At 39.1% G+C, this 26,313-nt stretch overlaps 1 protein-coding gene across 1 annotated transcript; it reads left to right on the plus strand.

Annotated features, from left to right (window-relative positions):
• The first annotated feature begins 207 nt into the window (after positions 1-207).
• LOC134673422 (synaptotagmin-16) lies at positions 208-26,107 on the plus strand. The gene is made up of 11 exons (XM_063531408.1): positions 208-466; positions 545-724; positions 2,236-2,327; positions 15,401-15,610; positions 16,574-16,729; positions 21,956-22,064; positions 22,752-22,915; positions 23,572-23,781; positions 24,133-24,297; positions 25,073-25,237; positions 25,950-26,107. The coding sequence occupies exons 1-11, from the start codon at positions 430-432 to the stop codon at positions 25,980-25,982; spliced, it is 1,521 nt and encodes a 506-aa protein (XP_063387478.1). The 5' UTR covers positions 208-429; the 3' UTR covers positions 25,983-26,107.
• Positions 26,108-26,313: the final 206 nt, after the last annotated feature.

Below are 26,313 nucleotides of genomic sequence, written 5' to 3' on the forward strand. Positions count from 1 at the left end.
TACGTACTTATAGCTCTGTATCCTGAGGGTCGCGGCACGTGCCAAACGCGGCCTTGAACGTCCTTTATCATCCCTACCTATAACTGTGGACGGAACATTTACAATGCTATCCAATAACTTCTAACATACCAGTTTAATATGATCTCTGAATGCGCGTGGATTTAGTGCATCTCTATACAAATTTATACTAGGTTGAGCTCACAGGCGAGTACAAACCGGAGCTTATTAATGTATAACAGTTTGTGAATAGGCGGAATCCTGCCCTATAGCGCGCAGTCCCGTCCCAACACACCCCCGCCGAGCCTCTCCCGCAGCACGCATGCGCGTCGTTGACAGCCAGACCGTGCCAACACGTCCTGATTATTTCCCTGCCTTTTACCCAACTCACGTCTCAAACTAAACATGCGACTCAGAACCACATGAGTCACGATGGTGGCTAGCATCGGTCCTATCAATCCGACAAATGGTATGAGTGTTCTGATGTAATATTGCTTGGGTTTAACTTTAAATGAATGTGTTGTGCAAGTGTTGTTGTTGTCCGTAGTGGAAGCGACGGCGTATATAAGTGCCGTAGCAGCGTTCGCCGCTGTTGTGCTGGTGGTGCTGCTGTTTCTGGGGAGACGGTGGTGCCACGGAGCGGTTTTCGCGAGGAAGGGCTGCCACGGGGTCCTCACTGTCAACGCGGGACCCGACGCGCCCTGCCTCACTCTCGACAATGCTCACGGTATTCTTAAACAGAAATCTAGAAAACACAGTAAACATAGTTTACCTATCGATTTTGTTATGAATATTTGATTGAGTTTGTTCAACGCTGGCGAAGGTCTGTGAAGCCGTCATAGAATTAATTTATTTTTTAGTGTAGTAGAGTCAAGGGCGCAGAACGCTAGGTTCCATGCTAAGGACAACATTAATGTACGTTATCTGCTCTCTTTAGCACTTAATCTTTACTGTAGGGTGCGTTTGCAGCAAGGTTGGTTTATTTTCAGTTGGAGGTTCTTTTGTTTGTATTTTTCACTATAAACTGGTATGTACCTACTTTTAATACAGTATTTTTAATGTTTAAACCCGCGCCTCCATTCTTTCCATGTCCAGCTAATTAGAGTTTTTCACCTAAAATTATTCAATGTAGGTATAACCGAAGTTTACAATAGTGCGTTGTTTTATATATTCCTACTACTTTTAGTCTTAAATACGTAATTGCAACTTTATCATTTTGAAAAAATAAACATACTTAGGTAAGTAGTTAAAATATTTAAGTTCGATGTTTGAAGGGTGAATTGCTTTGTACATGGGCACAAATCCTATAAATGCTATTTATGAGTGAATTGCACAAAAATTTTACGTAATTAAGCGCAGCTAATAATCTGTGATTAGTCTTAGCTTAATTTCATTTGTGTTACGAAAATTAACTATGTAAATTGTATTGTATTGTATTTATTTTATTGTACTTACTACTTAATTCGTACACATATAAGCCTGTAGCATACGCTAACACACTTTCATGCATCTAACTTACCTAAATAGAAATGGCTTAATTGAGGTAACATAATGAAATCAATTAACTTTATAGACTTACCCCCTTATTCATAAACGTTTACTAAAGTTAACAAGCCGATAATAATCGTTTGTCCCTTTCCATCATACCAATACGTCGGAAAGGGACAAACGATTATTATCGACTTGTTAACTTTAGTAAACGTTTATGAATAAGGGGGTAATTACCTACAGGTGCTTAACTAAGTATACTTATACCTACAATTTTTTTGCAATTCACCCTTGGGGACTTTCTGTCTTAAATTACAAACACGTACTAGTTCGATACCGTTCTCTAGTCAATTTCGGATCAGTATTTATTCTTATAAATGCGGTATTTCCAGACCGATACAATTAACCTTCAAGAAAAGAACATCTTCCCATCTTAAATGCCGGCAACGCACTTACAACCCTTCTGGTGTTGCGGGTGTCCATGGGCGGCCGTAATCGCTTACCATCAGATGATCCGTCTGCTCGTTTGCCTCCTGTATCATTAAAACAATCGATTTAATTAAGAATCAGATAAATTTACTCTACAAAGGTTCGTTCCCAAACTTCTGCTACAGACGCACCCGAATTACCGCTAAAGACTTAGACTTAGTTTATAAGTAGTTGTTATATATATATAGCTAGATTACATAGTATAATTGTAGTACTGCGTATATATCGATTGACGTTGTCCGTACGTCTGTGTTGTTATAGATACTTTGTCGAAACCGATCCATTATCCCGACCGAATATTCGCGTTCGAGGCTTCCGACGACGACGAAGAGCAGCGCTTGCGCATACAGCAGGTGAGACATTATAAGAACAACGGGCTGAAATTAAGCCCCGGAATGTCTATGGTCATGAAATATTGTCTATGACACCATACAAAATAACAGGTGCCATAGAGAATATTCCGAAACCACAGACTCCGTTTTGACTTACTTTGGACCGACTTGAATGAAACAAAGGAAGGTAGTGTCATTATAAACGTCATATTTTCTTAATAATTTGACATCATTGATGATATTGCCACACTTTGTTATTGCAAATGGATTGCAGAATTAGCTTGGTCCGACTTTATAGATTTCGATGCTTAATTTCGGCCCCTATGTAGGCCGAGCCACACCGGCTGCGTGTGCAGCACGCTGCGTGGCGTGCGCTGCGTGACGTGCGCAGCTAGCACCCCTGTCACACCGGGTTACGCACACGTCACGCAGCGCACGCCACGCAGTGTGCTGCACACGCCACGCAGGCGCACGCTGCAGCTCAGTCATGCGTGCAGTAAAATAAAATACTCCTGCGACAGTACCATACTGCGACATCATGTTATTAATTGTTATAACTCCCGTTGCAACAAACGGAGCAACTTTGTAGTGCAATTACTTATTCCACTTACATTTGTGTAACCACCTGCAATAATATTTTGCAAAACGAAGCGCGTTAGTCTCAGCTTTCAGAGTCCGGTCCGGACACATCCCTACAAATAAGTTTCTGTGTATGATGGGTGTTAAACCGTCACCTCTATGTCTAGTCTGTCAGAGGACTGATGACTTGTCTCACGTGTTGTTGGACTGCGTCCGGAATTCGGATTTGAAAAAAATAATTTTTGGTAGTTTAGGCTTCATGTACAATGGACAGATCAATAGTTGGTTGGCAGAACCTTTATCTGATATTGCAATCAATGTATACTTACCACTTTATTGATTTGTTCCTTGAGTAGGGTACTACTATGAAAGCACCCATGAGGCTGACACGTTCACCTAGAGTGTCCAAAGCCTCTATAAAAATCAGAATTACCTAAAAAAAAAGGAAGCGCGCAAAAATAGGCGAAATCAAATTATTTTACTTACTCCGTATTTTCACACCCCTGATAAGACAACCTTGATAAGACAAAGGCCACAAAGGGAGTCTGAAGATTCGTTGTTGTTGTAACCAAGGGCACGTTTTGTTAAATATCACGTTGCTTCACTGTTTTTATATCAAAGTAAAGAGCTGTAAGTGTAACGTGATCTTGTACAAAGGCGAACGAGTTCGAGGCGACCCAGGAAAAGTTTTTTTATTGTTCTTTTTTTTATTTCGTCAAGAGTATTTTGGAGTTTATTAACGTTTACCTTTAACAGCTGCCGTCAGCATATGAATAAAGGATTTAAAATAAATAATCAACGATATAAACTAAATTATACGAATACTTACCTACAATTAGTAATCTCAAAACGGCGTATATTTTTATGAAACTGGTTTTGAATATACCTATTAAGGTTGCTCATTTTAGACCGGGCTGGGGCCGGGCCGGAGCTTCCGGCGCTTCGTTTTCTATGGAAAGCACCACGTGACCACCGATCAGCATTCAATATAAAGTGACATGTCGGACGCCTCGGGCCGGGCACGGCCCGGTCTAGCGTGAGTCATCCTTTAGGTGTACACGTGCAAGAGCAAAGTTTATTGAGAACCCTTTTCAAATCTGCCAGGCTGAAATTAAGTAAATTGTTATGACTATGAAACTGTGGAGAGTTATGGACATAATTAGATAAACATTTTATGGTTTCTACAAGCTTGTGTGTTTTAACAAGCTGGCATCGTATTTAATTCATTTCTTGCAAAATATTTCATTTTATCGTCAATTTAGCAAATTAGCAAACGAAATTATGGCCATTTTAAAAAGTCTATTGTTACATCCACAGATATTTTTAACTGTAAGCCTAGCGCGACATGATTGGCGTGACAGTAAAAGTGCCCTTGTGCCCTTGTGGCTTGTGGGGTACTTAATTGCTGAATAAATGTTGATTTTTGACAGTACCTCGCGGCGAGATAGTCAACCCTTCTTTTTCTAACTATATTAATTAAAGAGGGACGGGTAGCTCGCCGCAAGAACTTCGCACATCAGCATCACAGTGATTTTTAAATATATCCGTCAGTTTTGACTAAACTTAGCACTAGGTTCTACTGGGTATTTGGCTGCAAACATCGGCCTGGTAACAGCCTGCTACGGCTCGAAGCGCTACGGCGTAGCAACTGTAGACCTCAGCCTATACCGGTTCACACACGATTACCGTCGTAAGACTCAGGCCAATTTCGGAACTTTCTTTTATTTCTGTAAGCATTTAGACCTCGAATTTTTAACTTGGACCTACAAATATACCGGGACTTGCGAGGTTATTGTAAACGATATCAGGGTGATTTCTGGGTCGTGATCCAGAACCACTTTTTCTGACTCTGTAAATGATCCACATTCATATGGTTTTCATATGGTAGTATTTGATTAAAAGACAATTACTTTAATTATTCTTATTTTTCAAGTAAAATTAATGTTATACTAAGTAATTATGGTCACCCTATGACTTTTGACATACGCTGTATGGAAAGCGACAAGACGTCACATTGAGTAGGGTCACCAAATTGTATGCAAAAATGTTTTTTCCTACTTGCCATCTGGAAAATAATCATCATTATTGGTGATAAACAATAATAACAACATCATTAGGTTCATCTTTGGATTCTGTATGATGTCTGGCTCTCTTGCTCCACGACCCCGAAATCACCCTGTAGTTTTGTAAAGCTTATCAAAATACGAAAGTAAAAACTTTCTGAAACGTTAAAAAAATCACAATAAACAACTTTGGTTTCATACTGAAGCTGTACAAGTACCTACTCGTATAGTTTCGCAACCGCAAGAGTTGTCCCAGATTCGTTCCAGACGGTGTCAACATCGGCCGTTTATATTTAAACTGGCAAATCCTGCGATTCGCGACTGTCGCAACACTCCACTTATAATCGCGATCGGTTTAAATTAACTCCGAATCGCTCTTTAACTAAATACCTAACACAAAAATATATTTTTTTGTCAAAAAAATAACCCTGAATTACAAGGAGCATGTATATACCTATATTATAATTTGATTTGTAGTTTAATGAAGCATGCAATAGAATTATTTACTCGTCATAGAATAATTGTAGACTTCTAGAGGTACCTACCCTTATTCTTATTTATATTATTCCCTCTTCATAGATATTTTTTAATAATTCCTATTTGATAAATATTATTTTGATAAATATTAGTGTCAATATGTAGGTACATATATTATAGTTCATCAATATCGGAAATTAGTATCATTTTATCGTAATATACTTAATCCATGTAACCTTGTCGCCCACGATGTCATAAAATTGTGGTTTAATAGGTAATAACATTTTAAGAGGTTGAATATGTCATATATCTATGTTATCCGTATCTTAGACACCACTTTACATAGTAAGTTATCGATATAGTCGGACCAAGCTAATCCTGCATGCTATTTGCAATGACAAAGTGTGACAATTACAAGTGTGACATATTTTTATAAATATATCACGTTTTAATACTTAGTGTTTATTCATATACATTTTAATTGCCGCAATTTGGGCACAGATTGAGATCCTATTTCGGCTTACGGCCTGATTTGAACTTTAAGATACCTATATCGAAAGTATGCTAAATATTCGACATGAATCGGATCCGATCGAGTCCTATTGACGTAGGTATTTATCTTAAAGTTCTAATCGGGCCTTATTAAATTGTACAACGAGACTTAATCGCGTATTTAACGTCGGAGGTAAATCTTAAAACTTAAATAGGCGATTATACAGGGTGATTCATGAGACGTGAGCAGGACTAATCCTGCACAATCAGTAACTGATAATTGATCGATCACCGTCGTATTTAGGTGAAACAACGACACTTTTTTCCTATTTTTTATCTTTTTGGTGAGGGCAAATTTAACTCTCTACAATCATGGTTACCCTACAAGACCTAATTAATAAACATAAAACCTCTTTAACCGTAATGACAGCATTTTGATTATGAAGAAAATAAAGTGTCAAACAGTGATGACATTCAATTTGACACGGAATATCGGTAGTTTAGTATTCTAATTTTAGGGTGACCATGCATGTCGTAAATAAATTTATTAATTTTTTTTTTCAACACGTATGGAAAATTAACGTTAATCTCACTAATACTGATACGAAACAGTTGCTTATAATTTACAAAATGCGCAGTGTTAGTCCTGCTCACGTCTCCTGAATCACCCTGTATAAGTCCCGTTGTAGAATTTAATAATATGTAAAAATCGTGAAAATTTACATCAGTGTTTCGAACCGGGCCGTCATCAGCCGAAACTATAGGGTTGCCATACGTCAGGATTCGCTTTGAAATGTCAGGATTTGGGGGGACTTGGCGAGTGCCAAGATATTCGGTTGTATAAAGCAACGGGTGTGAAATTAGTGAAATTACGTCAACTCGCCTGCCCCATTTGTTTTGGCTTCTGACAGCGAATCTGATTTGTTTACCCTCACTGTAATTGGATTGCCCTTGGCCGCCGTGCCGCCGTGTCGAGTAAATAGTTAATGACGGCTGACATGTTTGACATTTTAACATGTCACGTAGTACATCTACCCACGTCTGGAATACCAGACGTGTGTGTTATTAAGTCACGTTCGTTGAAGGCTAAGTTTGGTCAAATTTAACGTTTATCCATTATTTTTCAAATGTCACAAACGATGTTATATTGTTGCACGGGTTACACAAAACCCTGAACATATTACACTTAAACCTTCCTAAGAAGGTAAAAACCACATACATGCGGTTTTCACCTATCAGTAAAACTACTGATAGGTGAAAACCGCATGAAAATCCGTTCAGTAGTTTTTGAGTTTATCGCGAACATAGGTACAGACAGGGGCGGCGGGTGACTTTATTTTATAAGGTGTAGTGATAGTGGGGCACAGGGCACAATGTTGAAGCATAAACGAAATTATAGCTTGGCAAAAACGAGTAGAAAATAAAAAGTGGCAACACTGTAGTGTCGTCCCTTTCAAACCAATACATATAATAAAACGAGACGACACTACAGTGCTGCCACCATGAATCTAGTATTAAACTGGATTGGCCATGAGTGGTGGGGATAACTGACAGAACGGGATAGTCTTATGTATCTTTCAGTAGGAGTAGCAGAGAAAGCGCTATTATTGTTTATCCTTATCACAGTCTCACATATTTTTTGTTCCCCACCATTTTTTTAGTATAGATAATGGTGGGCAACAAATAAATTCGACCAATCACAGTGTCGCATTTGCATATGTTTTGTCCCCCACGGAGGCACGTGTGAGATACGTAGTATAAAAACAAAGATCACACTTACATTTTTACGAGATGGTTCACTTTTGCTAAGCTAATACGTACTTATATCGAAATAATAAGTTAGAACTGCTGTTCAATAACACAACTACCCTCCATGTATATTTCTTGACCATAACTGTCAGAACATAAGTAAGGTAAATAAAGTATTTTATTATAATAAGCCATGATATTAAATTTGTATTAGTTTGCGTTAATTATTCTATAATAAATTAAACTAAATGCAGCAAATACATTTGTTGAATTGAATTATTATAATAACCGGATGTGCAGGAAACATCTTATTTGTTATTCCCACCAAGAAGTGGTAGAAGGGGTGAAGTCTAATCGAATATAAGCGGGTGTCTGACAGTTGTGGGTCACTTCTCAGTTGGAGAGCTACGACGACGAACGAAGTTAAGTGTCAATTTTATTTAATTGTGATTTTATGACTTGTTATAAATTTCTGTATGTTTTCTTTGTGTTATAGTCTGATGGTATGTACGTTACAATCTTTAATGTGAATATAACCCTTTGATGAGTTTTTAATAGTTACTATGTAACGTATATTCCAACTGATTACGGTGTAATACATCAGGCTTATTGCTCGATCTTTATTACTATTTTAAACTATGCCAAGTGTGTACGTTAAGGTAGCCAGTACTAACTATTAAGCCACCAATATTTATTACGCATAAAATAATATTTTTGTGAATGATGTGATAATAAAGCCGATTAATTGTTCCGTAAATCTACAATATACTTTTACTTACAATCTGCTTATATAAATATATTACTTAAATAATGTCTACCATTTTTTCATATTCTAAACCTTGTAGTTGTCGCTATAATAAATACATTACTTTGAGCAATAATTAACTAGTCTTAATTAAATACTGCCTTACATCCTTATTTCCTATTTTATCAACGATAATATTAAAGTAAATCTGACATCAGAAGTGGGATGATATTACACACATTCTATGCCTACAAAACTAATGTTTCAGGAGCAGTACGAGTATAAGGACTGCTTATGCTAGTCAACAGCGGGACGCCATCCAACTCCAAACAGACACTGTAAGCCGCGCTATCCTGGACACAAGGACACTGGTGTTTCACTTTCAGTGAAAACCCCAGGTGAAACAAGATATTTGGTATACTAAGCATGATGCTTTTTATGGAGAACCGCAGCAAGCAGCTCAAAAGTACTTCGCAAAACAGAAACTGCCGCACCTGTGAGACGCTGCGGAGTGGCGCCTGTCTGGAAGGATGACTGATGAATGATGTTGTTTCTGGTATGTTAAAATTTGGTTACACTTAAAAATAGGACTGTATAGGTATGTTTAGATATCGAATCACATCGAATAGTTACAGAGTTAGATAAACGTAAACGTCTGTCCTTTTCATAACCTGTTATGTAACCATAATGACGCATAAATAAATATTTTCTAATCTATACTATTCTAAATGACGACTTAGTTAATGACTGAATCGTATAATAATAAAAAAAAAGAAGCTATTTGTGAAATTGGATTTTAGAAAAGCAGTTTGGTTTGAATAAGTTTCCAAACGTTGGAATAACGTTATTTATGGCCTGGATAAATATTTTAATCGTGATCAGTTAGCTACAACTCGAATCTCATTATAAGATTTTGAGGTCTGCATTAAAGACTACGTTGGAAATTTTAGGCGGTTAATAACAATGGGCATTTTAATTGTAACTTAACGCGTGTCTTAAGTTAGGTACGTTTATCAAGTCAGGTTCAGCTGTCGGTTTAGTTACGAATTTGATACTTAATTTAATTGTCGCGGTTATGATATTTGTCGTCAGATTTGTGACTTTTCCTAACCGGCCGTTAACGGTATACAGTTAAGTGGAAATACCCTTATACGTCCTTTGAATTTTTTTAGTCACATTATTTCTTATTTTTGTTACGATTGATACGAATAAATATTTATATAACACCAGTTACTTAGGTTCAATAGTCTGATATAGAAGGCACATATCTTAAAGATTCTATCTCACCGATCAGGATCTTATCAAGGAACTATTTCAATAAGTATAAAACAGTAAACAATATTAAACTGTCAGGTCGTTTTAAAACTGTAAAGGATAAAGTCAACACGCTTTTGGTTTTCAGTTACAAGCCCCTCGTAAGCTTATCGATATTAAAACAGTCGGTGGTAGTCGTGATACTTTCATAAATAGTAATAACGGCTATTTACAATTTTGCACCTACAGTGCTTATTGCGAGTTCTGTGTACAGATAGTAATACGCGTTTGGCATAAAAGCGTTTTTGAAAGTATGCTTCCAATTTGATAAATTTACTGATTGATGGATATTAAATGACTATAAAAAAAAAAAGGATATCTCAGTGACAATCTTAGACAATTACGTCATACAAAATAGTAGACTAGTCAGTATTGTTCTTGTGGTAATCAGAGGTAATTCAAGTCCCGTGTTAGTAAATTATGTTTTGAAACCGTGAAGTTGAAAGATTTTTGCACATGCAAATTAGTCAGTAAATAAAAAGCACATATTCTCTTGGTAATAAAAATACTTTACAAAAAAAAAGGGGTAAATATACAACATAGAGTACAATAAATGTGTACAAAGTAAACGTATTCCTTTAGGACCATTCATCTAGGTGACCTGTAACTGGGTTGCCAACTTTTTTTTGGTGGAATATAGTATTTTCCAGAATAAGGCATCAAAAATATAGTACATTTAAAAAAAAAAATAGTACTTTTAGATAAAATACTAAACATGACTGTAATATACTTTTTATCGGAAATATAGTATTTTAGCGTACTATATATTTTTCCAAAAGTATATAGTACAAAGAGCCAAAATATAGTACAATACGATATAATATAGTACGGTTGGCAACCCTACCTGTAAGGAATATAAAAAATATATACACGATATAACATGAGGGGGCCGAATAGTTTTAGCAGCGTATTCTTGATTATATTTAGAGACAAAGTCCTTTAAACCTTTTTGAAATTCGCCTAGTTTCAGAGTTCATTTAATACAAATACAAAAAAAAAAATTAAAAAAAAAACTAGTTTTCTTTTTGATGACGATGTTACTACTATGGGACGTAGTCTAAATATCCTTATCGATAGATGTCAAAAAGTAACAAGTAACACTTTGCAACAACTATGATTTACAAAAAAAAAAAGTTTTTAAAAATGTATTTTAAGTGACATGTTTACCAATAACATATACTTTTTTATGTACAAGTACATTAAAAAAAAAATTTTTTTTTTTTGGGCGAAATTGACATATACACATATTACATTATTTTCTCTCTTTTGACCTCAGAAATGCGTGGTTAAGGTCTTTCGCATTCCTTGTGAACACCATGTATATACGATATTTTAAACTGTTATATACTTTTCCAGTTCTCGTAGTAAACTCGCATAAGCCCTTGGGTATATGTACCACCATTTACCTGGTCTGGCGGTAATTAAATATGCTGCGGTAATAAAATGCCTATAACAATGGCAATTTTGTACCTATGATCTTCTGGTTCATTTTAATGTTTGTTTTAATTTTGGTACATACAAGAAAACATAAGACCACCGGAATACTGATAAAGCCAAGTGGAAGGTAGATAGGTGAATTAACCTTTTGGTGCCACTTGTTGCTATGAGTGAGCTGTTCAGGAATAAAACGAATCGTATAATCCTGATTCTATAGTATTTAGCAAACATCAATTTTTTTTTATTTATACTTAACCTATTGCCATAATGAAGCATGACTGATATAAATAATATGTCTTCGAATTAATTGTGTCCTACCCAGAAGCCCAAAACATCCTAGACCCATCCTAGAGAACGACTTTTGTAAGATGAATCCGCCTTTGTACGATAAGTTAAGATTCAACTAGAAGAATATCGCGTTGTCTCCTGCGGTTTAAGGACAGTTACGATGGAAGCTCCAAAATACCATTTCATAAAAAGAAATACGTTGCCTATTATTTGTAACCACATTTTTATTTTGCCACCGAAGCTTCAGCTAAATAAAAGATAGATCTATACATATTGAATACATTATAGATAATACTGATCACTGACTTTTAAAATAGTTGTTTTGTGGGATGGCCGAACGGAGTTTAAAATTCTGTTACATTAGGTTTATATAATTCATGGGAGTGACCAACGTAGGAAGTTCTAATGGAATGAAAAAAAAAAAAACGTAAAAATAAATGAAAAATGTTTATTTCTGTTAAACGATTCAGGTTAATTTATAAAAGTTAAGAACTCCTAGTAGGTATAGACATTACCTGTGGCAGGAGAATAGTTTAGAAACATTAATTATTGTAAATTAATTTGAGACATAGGGTTCCCAGATTTATTTTCCATTTGTCGCGATCTTAAGCGGTTACTTCCAGCTATCAGTCGAGTCCAGTTGAGCCAGCCTCCTTCTTAACTGACCACCTCCATGATGCCTTCCCGACCGTCTACTGCCAGCTGAATGCCAAATTAATTTTGTATTAAACAGAAACGTTTGCGAATGATACTATAAAATTTAGCTTTTTTTTTTCTCTCTTTAAAATTCATTATTTATTGTGGTTGTAAACCTATAGTGCACAAGAACTTAGTAAGTTTACGAAGATTGGAGGTCTTGGATTAGTAAACTTCATGTGTTGGCGTTTTTATTTGTCAAAAAAAAAAGAGAAATCTCTGCATACCAAACTGGAGGTCCCGGGTTCGATATCCAGTGGGTACATCTGTGTGTTCATCGGAAGGATTTGTTCCTTAACCGTGAATGATTTTTATGTATGTAAGTATGAATATGTAACATATTATTATGTACATATGCATAAATATATTTATACATGTCTATCATCTTCTAGTGTTCAAAACATAAGCTAGTTGGACTATGGGATTAAGAAGTTTTATATACTTAAGGTAATTTATGTATTAAAAAAAAAAAGAAAAAAAGAAAAGTTTATAAAGTTTACTTATGTGAATGAGACATGAGTTGATTATCGATCGATTGAGAACTTCCAGTGTACATCATTCCAGTGTAGTTAAAAAGCTAATTTGACAAAATAATAACCGATTAATAATTGCTGCCGAGCCTGTGAGCTCTCACTTGATGTAAGTGAAAAAGTAGCAATATAGGGACCTGCTGCAGAGCCTGTGTGCCCCACTTGATGTTATAGGTGGACCAGTAGCCAACTCAGGGCGATACATGCTACCGAGGCTGACTTGATGTGATAAGTGCCCGTAGCATGGTGATTGTAAGTAGGATAATTGCTGCCGAGCCTGCGAGCTCTCGCTTGATGTAAGTGAAAAAGTAGCAATATAGGGACCTGCTGCAGAGCCTGTGTGCCCCACTTGATGTTATAGGTGGACCAGTAGCCAACTCAGGGCGATACATGCTACCGAGGCTGACTTGATGTGATAAGTGCCCGTAGCATGGTGATTGTAAGTAGGATAATTGCTGCCGAGCCTGCGAGCTCTCGCTTGATGTAAGTGAAAAAGTAGCAATATAGGGACCTGCTGCAGAGCCTGCGTGCCCCACTTGATGTTATAAGTGGACCAGTAGCCAACCTAGGGTGATACATGCTACTGAGGCTCACTTGATGTGATAAGTGAAACAGTAGTATGGTGATTGTAAGTAGGATAATTGCTGCCGAGCCTTCGAGCTCTCACTTGATTAATGTGATATAGTATCTGACTAATAAAAAATAGTCATTGCATATACTAAGTTTAATATAATAAATAAATAATAATAAATATAGAAATAAGGTACTTCGAGAACGAAGCACCTGTCAGTATGGCCGTGTGAGATACGTAGTATAAAAACAAAGATCACACTTACATTTTTACGAGATGGTTCACTTTTGCTAAGCTAATACGTACTTATATCGAAATAATAAGTTAGAACTGCTGTTCAATAACACAACTACCCTCCATGTATATTTCTTGACCATAACTGTCAGAACATAAGTAAGGTAAATAAAGTATTTTATTATAATAAGCCATGATATTAAATTTGTATTAGTTTGCGTTAATTATTCTATAATAAATTAAACTAAATGCAGCAAATACATTTGTTGAATTGAATTATTATAATAACCGGATGTGCAGGAAACATCTTATTTGTTATTCCCACCAAGAAGTGGTAGAAGGGGTGAAGTCTAATCGAATATAAGCGGGTGTCTGACAGTTGTGGGTCACTTCTCAGTTGGAGAGCTACGACGACGAACGAAGTTAAGTGTCAATTTTATTTAATTGTGATTTTATGACTTGTTATAAATTTCTGTATGTTTTCTTTGTGTTATAGTCTGATGGTATGTACGTTACAATCTTTAATGTGAATATAACCCTTTGATGAGTTTTTAATAGTTACTATGTAACGTATATTCCAACTGATTACGGTGTAATACATCAGGCTTATTGCTCGATCTTTATTACTATTTTAAACTATGCCAAGTGTGTACGTTAAGGTAGCCAGTACTAACTATTAAGCCACCAATATTTATTACGCATAAAATAATATTTTTGTGAATGATGTGATAATAAAGCCGATTAATTGTTCCGTAAATCTACAATATACTTTTACTTACAATCTGCTTATATAAATATATTACTTAAATAATGTCTACCATTTTTTCATATTCTAAACCTTGTAGTTGTCGCTATAATAAATACATTACTTTGAGCAATAATTAACTAGTCTTAATTAAATACTGCCTTACATCCTTATTTCCTATTTTATCAACGATAATATTAAAGTAAATCTGACACACGCGTATACCACTTCTATACGATCCTACGTTCTATGGCTGCCACTTTTTAATTTTTACTCTTTTTTGCCAAGCTGTACCAGCACGTGATAGTACCGAGCAGTTTTAAATTCAACCAAACATTGCATTCCATGAATTTGTCTACCGTTGTCCCGTATAAACGCGAGTTTTTGAAGATTTGCAAGTATAGGAGTATCTTATTGTGAAACAAATGGTCAAAAATATGACCTGAAAAATAATCGTCGGCTTTAAACACCGAAAAAAAATTCTAATATACTTACGAAATAAAATGCGTTTGTACGGGACAGCCCGTGGAAATCGTGGAATGCTCCAAATACACTTTGTGCAAAACAAAGGCGGTGACCATAACCTAGAAATTAATATTCCACCTCGAGGGAGTAGAGAAACTATATTAAGCGCGTCGGACTATTTTTTATCGTCGCTAATATTGACACTATAAAATAGCCCCACTAGGCCTTCTTCTACTTTTAAGTCAATATTAAGACGCGTAAGGGGCTGTCCATAAATTACGTCATCGATTTTTGACGATTTTTGACCCCCCCCCTAAAATCATCCAAAAAGCATGCTTCGAATGACCCCGTTTCCATCCTACATTATGCTACCATCATCCGAGGTCCAGACCCCCCCCCACCTAATTTGAAATGACGTAATTTATGAATAGCCCCTAAAGGGAAGCAAAATATTCTAGCCAGAAAACTAACAGCTAAATTAGATGGCGCTGTACAAAGAGTATTTTGTTGTAACTGGCTTCACAAGGTGAGAGGGCCGTATTACGGGGCCACTTTACTCAGCTGCTAAATTATCGGTCACAGTTTTTTGCACCGTATGCATTTTATTTTGTGCCTATCTCGGTGCCTTTATTATTTATTATTACTTTTACTAACTGACTTGTCTGACCATCCTAAACTACAAAATTTCTAATCAAACTCTTCCAAACAGGATAAAGAAGAAGTGGGATGCCACTACGAAGAGAAGAACGAAAACGCAGCACCAATAAAAGCAGGAGTGGAGGTGGAGCTGGTCGAGACGGCGCTACGGGAGAGCACCCTGCGAGAGACAAGGATAGACGATGTGGTGCCGCGGAGGGCCGAGTACATCCACACGCTTGAGGCTCAGAGCAGCGTGGACAGTGACGTCATCGTCCATAATGTAAGTAGTGTTGAGACGGCGCTACGGGAGCGTCCGGCGAGAGACGAGGATAGACGATGTGGTGCCGCGGAGGGCGGAGTACATCCACACGCTTGAGGCTCAGAGCAGCGTGGACAGTGACGTCATCGTTCATAATGTAAGCAGGTAGTGTTGAGACGGCGTTAAGAGAGAGTACCCTACGTGAGACGAGGATAGACGATGTGGTGCCGCGGAGGGCCGAGTACATCCACACGCTTGAGGCTCAGAGCAGCGTGGACAGTGACGTCATCGTGCATAATGTAAGTAGAAGACATCTAATTTATACCTATTAATCAAATATGCATTCAATCTAGCGTCTATAGTTCTTCTTAGCGAGATATGGACTCCCCATCCGGTTAGAAGGACCATCGAATATGAGGACGGGTACAGCACGGTGAATGACCATTGGCCGCCTATTTTCGACAGAGGGGAACGCCTATTAATGGCTACTCCGTTTGGTTATATCCTCTAAGTAGTTTTACGTCCTTTTATCATACTTAACGGGGGTTAATTTATTTTGCTTGCGTTTAATTGCTTCGCGTGGAAAGATAAAACAGGGCACGGGGTAGAAGGTGTCCGCTTCAGTATTTAATAGCCCTATTAAACTGTTCCTTGACCTGGCGCTAGTAAATGGGTTACACTAGGGTATTTTAAACGGGGTCTCTCTTGTTTCACATAAAGATTAGAGCGTTTTTTTATATATTGTTACATTTTTGCCACTTTTGTGTTTTTCTACTCAGAATCACGAGCGAAATGGGATAAAAAACAGAGTTTTTTTTTCCTATTGTGTTACCATTTCCCCATATACATTGTAAGGCGGCAACAAAAAGGAAATATTGAAAAGTGTACGGAAATTTTAGGACACTTTTTTTCTCCTATAAAAAAAGGTCAAAATATATAAAATGGCAAAAAATAAAAGAAACGCCAATTTCTACTTGCCCTCAGGACACGTCGCTCCTCTGCGGGGAGAGCAGCAGCCAAGAGCGCGGCTCCGTGGAACTGACCCTGCTGTATGATGCTCCGGTCCGCAGCATGACCGTGCACGTGCTGCAAGCGCGCGCATTGCCGCAGCGCACGCCGCAACCGCTGCTGCAGAGTCAGGTGAGGGTTAACAACATAACACAAGAGCGCGGCTCCGTGGAACTAACCCTGCTGTATGATGCTCCGGTCCGCAGCATAACTGTGCACGTGCTGCAAGCGCGAGCATTGCCGCAGCGCACGCCGCAACCGCTGCTGCAGAGTCAGGTTAGGGTTAAGAAGATAAGCAAGGATTAAGCCGCCTTAACGGGAACCTGCGGGTGATGGGTCGGGAGTTCCATCACTCGCCTGAAGAGCTTTTGAGCTGGAAGGCCCTCAAGTGTTCCGAGGTGCCTTCAGCGGAGTGGGTCAAACAGACCACTGTGTTACGTTCTTTCCTGTGGACATACACAAAGTCAAGGGCTATAAAGATTAATTTTCTTATTGAACCCTTATCCACGTAAAAAGGTCCTCCTTTTATTTACAGAACTATGATAAAATCATTACTTACATGCCCACAAGCTGTTAACTATTGCCCACAGGAGAGAAAACTAGCGTGTTCGCGCGAACTGTACATTTTTCTCCCCTGTGAGCAATAGTTAACAGCTTGTGGCCATGTAAGTAATGATTTAATCATAGTTCTGTAAATAAAAGGAGGACCTTTTTACGTGGGTTAGGGTTAAATAAGAAAATTAACCTTTATAGCCCTTAACTTTGTATATGTCCACAGGAAAGAACGTAACACAGTGATCTGTTTGACCCGAGTAAGCTGCTAGAGCAGCCCCATATGATGGGCTCGCAAGAGCAACGCCGACGGGGTATCGGAGGCCTATGATCAAGTTCCCGAAACCCCGCCAACAAAGCGCGCGGCGGAACACCTCAGGGGTTTAGTCCGTGGAAGTCGGACATACCCACTGAGCTTCTCCCGGGCCAGTGGGATCCATAAAGGATTCCCACTGGGTCAACAAAAAAAAAGGGTTTTTAAGAAGATAACACGACTATATATAAAGTGCATTTACAGCGTCTTCTTCTTCTTCCTCGCGTTGTCCCGGAATTTTGCCAAGGCTCATGGGAGCCTGGGGTCCGCTTAGCAACTAATCCCAAGAATTGGCGTAGGCACTAGTTTTTACGAAAGCGACTGCCATCTGGCCTTCCAACCCAGACGGTAAACTTGGCCTTACTGGGATTATTCCGGTTTCCTCACGATGTTTTCCTTCACCGAAAAACGACTTGTAAATATCAAATGATATTTCGTACATAAGTTCCGAAAAACTCATTGTTACGAGCCGGGGTTTGAACCCGCGACCTCCGGATTGAAAGTCGCACGCTCTCTTACCGCTAGGCTACCAGCGTCACTTCTTTAATTTGCGAATACTTGAGCAATCAAAAAAGCTAATAATATTTAAAATCGATCCTCTGAATGTTCTAGGTATTTTAGAAGGTCCATCGCTCATGTCAACAATAAGTGAGCTAAGTTCACCGGGGTACATTTAGAGGTGCCATGACACGGCGGGTGACGAAAGGTTAAAAGCATTAGGTTAAGTAAAAGTAATAAAGATAATAGTAGCTTTACAAGGTGGCAATTTTTGAGCACATTTTCTTTCTCTATTATTATATTTCAATAGGGTAGGTTACCAGTTACCACCACTCTTTGACAGTGGCGGATTTCCCATAAGGCACAGTAGGCCCGGGCCTAGGGCGGCAAAATATTAGGGGCGGCAAATTGTGACAAAAAAATTCGCTGATGATAACAAAAAATAACTCAAAATTAGGCCAGCCAACGAATTCTCAAAAAAAGGTACCTATAGAGGGAAATGCATGAAACACAATTTTAATTTGACTTCGTACCTAACTTTATTTGGACTATCTAGGAGGTGAACATATCAAAAGTCCCCGGCCGTAGTCCTTGAGCCGGGGGAAGAAAGGGGTTTGAAGGTCACATTTTTCGGTTTTTCGCTTATACATATCTCGAAAACTATGCGTTCTAACGACATGCTCATTATACAAAATGAAAGCGGGTAAAATTTGCTACAAGCTACAAGTTTTTTGATATCTTGAGGGCCCCGTTTTTAGGGTTCCGTACCTCAAAAGGAAAAAAACATAACCATTATAGGATCACTCGTGCTCGTGCTCGTGCTGGTGTCTGGCTGTCCGTCTGTCACAGCCTATTTTCTCCGAAACTACTGGACCAATTAAGTTGAAATTTGGCACGCATATGTATGTTTGTGACCCAAAGATGGACGTGTAACTTTAATAAATGAATTTTAAATATGGAGGCCATTTTTGGGGGGTAAATGAGAAAATCAAAAATTAAAGTTTTTCAAACTATATCGTGTTACATATCAAATCAAGGAGCTCATTGTAAGAATCTCAAATATATATATTTTTTCATAATTTTAGGATATAGTAACAGCACCAGTCATGGGACATTTAAGAGGGAATTTGGAGTATTTGTGATATTTCCCCAATACATGTAAATGGTCTACCGCTTAACGTATTAAAAGATGAAAGTCCTATCCGTCTTTCATGTTTCAGGCGTGTTGTATCAAAGATACTGCGATGAGTTTCCACGTACTTAACAAATTAAAACTATGCTTTTTTTCTCCAGTCATGGTCACCAACGCTCCAGTGATGGGCCCCCCAGTAATGGACACTGCTCTATCAGTATAAAATATTAAAATAGGTCATCAGATCTGGTCCATGTGATCATAATATTGCATTATCATCCGATTTGCATATTTAATTACGAATACAAAATTTCAACTCAATCGGAAAGTGGCTCAAATTCGGCTACCAAGATTTGACCCACACTAACTAACAGGGCAAGTTAAATGAAAGTTTGGAAAAACGATATTAATTTATCCGAAGTCCGAGCATACCTCCTGGTTGACATATTTCGTAACTACATTTTACTTCTGTATTGTTTAAATATGAAATGATGGCATGGCAAGCATCATTATGTAAATTGTCCCATTATAGGAGGTATGCAGTTTTACGGCTCCTATAATGGGATTGGGCCAAATACCACTATTTTTTTACATCTGTGGAGTCACAACATAGTATGTCGTATACCTTTATCTCAGAGTAAATGCAACTAACAAAACACATTCTAGTTTTCATCAAGTATTAATTAATTAAAATTTAATAAATTAACTCACCTCTCTTAACGAAGTTGTTAAGAATTCGTAGTGGTATTTTTTTTCAGAGACACGACAACTTTTGGGTTGACGCCAATTTCTTAAAAAACAACCAAATTTAATAAAAATTCAAACTGAAACAGCTCTAGGGCTCTTATTTATGATAATATACAGGCAGTGTTTATAAACTACTTTTAGACACTTATTTTAGAGGATTTGTGGTTTTTTGTCCCATTACTGGTTCCACGCCCATTATAGGGTACACTACTATATATAGTTTAGCAGTTATTCAAGAAAATAGGCAAAAAATTACCATTCCCCTCCCCTCTTATCTCTGAAAGTACTGGGTCTAATGACCTACTAATTTGTCCTTTAAACTTCTCTGGAATTCGCTGGAGGCCAAAAGAAGGGAAAAAATATATTATATGAGTGTTTATAGGTATAGCAAAAAAAATGTTTTTCTTGTTTCTTTTTTAGATTTTTTGAATGTTTTTGTAGGTACATTAAAAGTCAATGCTATTGGTAAAACTGTTACTTAAAATGAATAGGTAAGTATTTGCTTACTTTTTTTGCAAAACCTATGTTCCCATGATCAGAGATGGGAAAAATACTTTATAAAAAGTATTTAAATACAAAATACAAATACTTCCTTGATAATACTATTTCAAATGCAAAATACAAAATAGTTTTCGAATTTGTATTTAAATACAAAATACGAAATAGGTATTTTCAAAATACTTTTTAAAAATACAAATACTTTGCGATAAAAGGTACTCTGAGTAGTGAATACCTAGTCTGAATTAAAAAGTATTACTCGGAACTTCCGAGTTGAAAAGACTCTTTATTCTTTGAAATCAATCCTCTATCTAAAGTGCAAATTTCTAGTAGTTGTTTGCTCATATTAACCGGTAGGAAGTAGGTATGGATGATGCCAACTTTTAAAGCATTAATTTGTAATGTTTTACAGCTAGTATAATGCCTCTCGTTAGTGTGATGAAAACGTTTCGTTTGTGTTTCATCAGGACAGAAAAGTTTGTTCTGCTCTCGTGCCTTGAAACCCTCGCAACACTCAAGATTCCACTTTTTAACCACTCGCTACGCTTGTGGTCATGTGTGACGTTACTAAACAGATTCAACAGTTCCATGTTAAAAGAATGAGAGAGTTGCCGGGATTGTAACATCAGAAGAGATTATAACTCCTACCTACATTTACCTACCTACTATAAAGTGTTTTGTATTTTGAAAATAGAAAATAGGTCCCAAAAATTATTTCAAATAAAATACAAAATAGTTTTCTTCAAAAGGTATTTAAATACAAAATACAAAATAGATATTTTGCATTTTGTATTTGCATTTTAAATACAAGTATTTCAAATAAGTCACATCTCTGCCCATGATCATATCACAAGGACGTATAGTTTCTGAGATATACCTAATAAGCGGAAAACCGAAAAATGGGACCTTCAAACCAAATTCCCCTACCCCCGCTCAAGGGGACTTTTGATATGTTCACCTCCTAAAGAGTCCAAATAAAGTTACTAAGTTAAAAATGTGTCCCAAGCATTTCCCTCTATACTTTTTCGTTGCCTGACCTAAATGTAGTCAATATGATGGGTGATGCTGAGAAAGGGGCGGCTACAAGGCCTGGGGCCTAGGGCGGCAAAGACTGCAAATCCGCCACTGCTCTTTGATATTTTAAAACCTTTAGTGACGAAATCGATCGCTGAAATTAATTAATTTCTGTCCCATCAACTTTCTAGGCACAAGTAAATACCACATTGTATAGTATTTCCACATTAACTTTAAATACCGCTGGAGTTACGAAGCCCAAAAAGACCTGTCCATGGGCGTACCCAGCATCAGAAGTAGGGGAGGCTGGGTACGTTGTAACAGGACAGGGGACGTTTGAAACAGAAATTCTTAGCTTATTGTCAGAGACCGCATCCATCCGGAGAGGTGGGCTAGCTTAGCCACCAAGTGGATGCCGGCAGAGGGACGTGGACGCGGCAGGCCCAAACGGAGATGGCGGAATGACCTGGACAACTGAATCGGGAGTCATGGAAATTAAAGGGAGAGGCCTTTGCCCAGCAGTGGGACACCCAAATAGGCTAGGAAAAAAATACCTATATGGATAAATTAATTAAGAATATAAATTTAAAATTATTACTTGCAGGTTCGAGTAGTCCTTCTACCATTGAAGAGGCAAAAGTTCAAATCGAAGATACGAAATGGTGAAAATCCTCAATATATGGAAAGCTTCGTTCTCCACAAAATTAATCCAGGTAAGCAAAAAAGTACCTAAAGTTCTCATCACAAGTGGAACAGTATCCAATTAAGTAGTTTAACAAAGGGAAAATTAAGGCGGCTGGGGTGACCTGGAATCCCTTACCGACTATGTTCTTACAAATATACAAAATTCTTTATTTCCAAAAAATACACATATTTATGATGCAAGGGATGGAGCTACCCTGTAAGCAAACATATGCCCGTGTTGGGTAACACCGCTCTTTCCTATGTAACATAATGTACTTAGGTATACAATTAAATTAAACTAAACTAATCAATTACACAAAATTACAGTATACAGTATTACAACAGAACAGAATACAGTATTACAACAGATTCTTTTTAGGGTCCCGTACCCAAAGGGTAAAAACGGGACCCTACTACTAAGACTCCGCTGTCCGTCTGGCCGTCTGTCTGTCTGTCACCAGGCTGTATCTCATGAACCGTGATAGCTAGACAGTTTAAATTTTCCCAGATGTTGTATTTCTGTTGCCGCTATTACAACAAATACTATAAACAGAATATATATATATATATAATAATATTTATATGCAACAAACGTGATTTTTTTGCCGTTTTTTGCGTAATGGTACGGAACCCTTCGTGCGCGAGTCCCACTCGCACTTGGCTGTTTTTTTTTCATATATATGCGTGACTAATAACCTTTACTAATCTATTCGCAGAGGACGTGTACGGTTTAGGACTTCGAATCCGCATCTACGGCTGCGAGCGCATGCGGCGGCAGCGCCTCTTGGGCGAGGCGGCCGTGTCCTTCGCGACACTTAACCTTGAGCTGGAGAACAGCCTGTGGCTGCAGCTGGCGCCGCGGCAGCAGCCTAGTCTTCAGGTAGGTCTAACGTCGACTATTACCAGAGGTATACGGTCTGGACTACGTATCCGCGTCTACAGCTGCGAGCGCATGCGGCGGCAGCGCCTCTTGGGCGAGGCGACCGTGTCCTTTGCGACACTTAATCTTGAGCTGGAGAACAGCCTGTGGCTGCAACTGGCGCCGCGGCAGCAGCCTAGTCTGCAGGTACCTGTTGTCCAACTTGAAATAGGTACTTAAAGGATTAATGACAAAGATAGCTGATGGGTAACATAATTTATCCTGTCCCTTTTCTCTAAGTCCTTTCCTTTACATACCTAGATCGGTTTCTGAATGATGAAAGTGAATCGAGCCATAAAGTACAGCCAATATGTGACGTTCCACATGAAAAGGTGCCTTATGGCGGCTGGCGCTTACGTCGCATGACTCCGCAATAGTACTGGAGCGGTGTTAATAATAGCGCAAGCGCCAACCGCCATAAGACGTGCCTTTACCCGTGGGACGTCACATATTAGAATTTATGAAAGCGCATCGCTCGAGCATCCTGTGCTGGAATGCATTGTTTCGCTGCCGCAGCTGCCGCGCTCACACCCTGTTTTCATCGCCATCTCCCGACTGCAGTGCAAGAGTTTGTAGCTTAGTGGGATTTTACACATAAACGTCAATATTGTTCACAGCTTCCGAAGCTAGAACTGAACCACTCCATGTCCATGTCGGGCGTATTGGCGTCTCCATCGTCCATCACGACGACCACGCCGACGGGTGGCGGTGAGGCCTGCAGCCTGGCTCGCTCGGACTCTGCGTCTTCATGCTGCAGCGCGCGCTCCGCTCCTGAACTGCTGCTTGGACTCCAGTACAGTTCTATCACGGGACATTTGTCTGTAGAGGTATGATTATCATCTCTCTAAATACACCCTATTGTGAGTAACGAGGACTTGGCTATCCAAATCCATTGAGATATAACTATGGCTGTCAAGTCTGTCCTGGGACACCAACCGCTGCCGCAGTCTTACATAAACGGTCTACAGTGAGGTTAGGCCCCGTAGACAGCATGCCAATCGCTATCGCTCCGTAGCGAACGAAACGCAACAGTCACACTAATATGGAAGAGCGATAGAGAGACACGCAAGCGATTATCACCTTGGCTAGGCTGCTAGGTTAGATTTAGGTGAGGATTAACGACCTGACCCTTTTACTCGTACATGGAAAAAATACTATTTTAATCTTTCTCTGTGCAGGTGATAAAAGGCACGCACTTCCGTAAGCTGTCCCCCAACAAGGCTCCGGACACGTACGTGAAGCTGAGCCTCATCAGCTCGCTGGGCATGGAGATGGGTCGCTGCAAGTCCACCACGCGCCGTGCGCAGTCCAACCCGCTCTACAAGGAGCTCTTCATCTTCCAGGTATAGTTCGGCTCCAGGTATCTCCCGGACACGTGGAACCGAGTCTCATCAGCTCGCTGGGCATGGAGATGGACCGCTGCAAGTCCACCACGCGCCGCGCGCAGTCCAACCCGCTCTACAAGGAGCTCTTCATCTTCCAGGTACAGTTCGGCTCCGGGTATCTCCCAGCAAGGACACGTGAAACTGAGCCTCATCAGTTCGCTAGGCATGATAGGTAGGCTTCACTAAGGGCCACTTGCACCATTCACTAACCCGAGGTTAACAGGTTAAACCTGGAGTGTCACCATGGTTACCGGTACAATTTGACACTAGCTTAATGGTTTAACCGGTTAACCCCGGGTTAGTAGAATGGTGCAAGTGGGCCTTAGAGATGTCATACGCACGCATACTCCATCAGTTTCCAATTTTAGCTGAAGATTATGTGAGTGTGGTGTTGTTACCCCAACTGCAAGGCCTCAAGTCAAGCCTATTTTTTATTTAGTACCTAGAGTTAGACCAAGAAAAGTCTGCAGCGATTTTGATAGTCCACGCAATGCAAGTGTTATTTATACGTCATAATTTCATAGAAGTTTGACGTTTAAATTAACACTTGCACTGCGTGGGATATCAAAATCGTTGAAGACTTTTCTTGGTCCAACTCTACTCTTTTGGTATTATTACATTTTATAACTTTTAACTTAATTATTACTTTTCGTACCTACTCGTAGACTCACTTTAGCCAATCCATATGCTGCTGGAGGCTTCTAGCTCTTCTCAACCATGATCTATTTTCCAGGTGGCCCTGTTCCAACTAACCGAGGTGACCCTGATGGTATCTGTGTGGTGGCGACGCAGCGTGAAACGGAACGAGATGGTGGGCTGGTTCTCGCTAGGGCACAGCCCCTCGGGCCGTGACGAGGAGCGCCATTGGCAAGAGCTATGCGAGGGACACGGGGAACAAGTAAGTGACTGCCGGCCTAGCCAAGGTTACAATCGCTATCGCTTCGACAACAAAAATCTTTATGTCTCTCTATCACTCTTAGTGCGACAATGACAGTTGCGTTTCGATCGCTACGGAGCGTGAGCGATTGGCATCTTTGCTACGCGGCCTGTTCTCATTGACAGTGAAGGACAGACTCACCATCAGTAAAGATCGGTTTTCCTAGGATAGCGATGCCATCATATAGCGGGCTTAGCGACCGTCTCCATACTAAATAATACAGCTAAATATGACTGTCGTAGTATTTGTGGAGACGGCCGCTATATGACGGCACCGCTACCCTAGGAAACCAGAGCATTATTGGGTAGAACAAATTGTGAAGCAGAACGATGTGGTTTGATTGTTCTTCCTCCGGAAGACCTCACAGCCCGCACAGGTGTATCCAAGAACGAAATTACTCCAAAACTATTGAGAGGGCCGTGCTCAATACGTATAAGACTATTTGTTTTCAAGCGAGGCTCGCATTAGACTTTGCCAACGTTTGGTTCGTGAATTAGCGGTTTCCTAGCCTCAGTCAGTGTTTTTATTGTATCACTATTTCATTTAAAATGTACTATATAATTGAAGTAAGCAGGTACCTAGTTGACGAGTAGAAGATATCAGTTCATGGTAAATTCGTACTGCTTTAGTACCTAAACACTAAACAGGTTCTGAATCAGTTCCTCATTATCAGGTTCAACGCTGGCATGTGTTGCTGGAGTCCTGACGTTCACCGACCTAGCGCGCCGACGCGCCGGCTTGAGAACTGACTTCACCAGGGCCTCGCCCCTGACTCGGCCTCGCCGACTCGAGTGGACTCGCCCCGCGGCCTCCGGCCTGGACCCCACTCGCTTCTGTTCCAGATCTCCGGATCTTTTCGCGAGCAAGCTTTGTATTGACTGCACTGCAGATGCAGATCTTTTGCATTGGTGTGTCGACAACACGAGTGTGTAAGACGCACGCACGTTTCTGACTGATTGAATTTGATGTTATAAAGATTTTATGAATTTTGAAAATTCTACTAAGAATATGTGTTTTCAATAAACTCCAATATATAG

This window comes from Cydia fagiglandana, chromosome 18, assembly GCF_963556715.1.
Source record: "Cydia fagiglandana chromosome 18, ilCydFagi1.1, whole genome shotgun sequence".
Classification (NCBI taxonomy): Eukaryota; Metazoa; Arthropoda; class Insecta; order Lepidoptera; family Tortricidae; genus Cydia; species Cydia fagiglandana.

Coding starts and splice junctions, on each gene's coding strand:
- LOC134673422 (XM_063531408.1), top strand. CDS start 430: ATGGTGGCTAGCATCGGTCCTATCAATCCGACAAATG. Junction 2,328..15,400: donor AGCGCTTGCGCATACAGCAG/GTGAGACATTAT, acceptor TCTTCCAAACAG/GATAAAGAAGAAGTGGGATG. Junction 15,611..16,573: donor GTGACGTCATCGTCCATAAT/GTAAGTAGTGTT, acceptor ACTTGCCCTCAG/GACACGTCGCTCCTCTGCGG.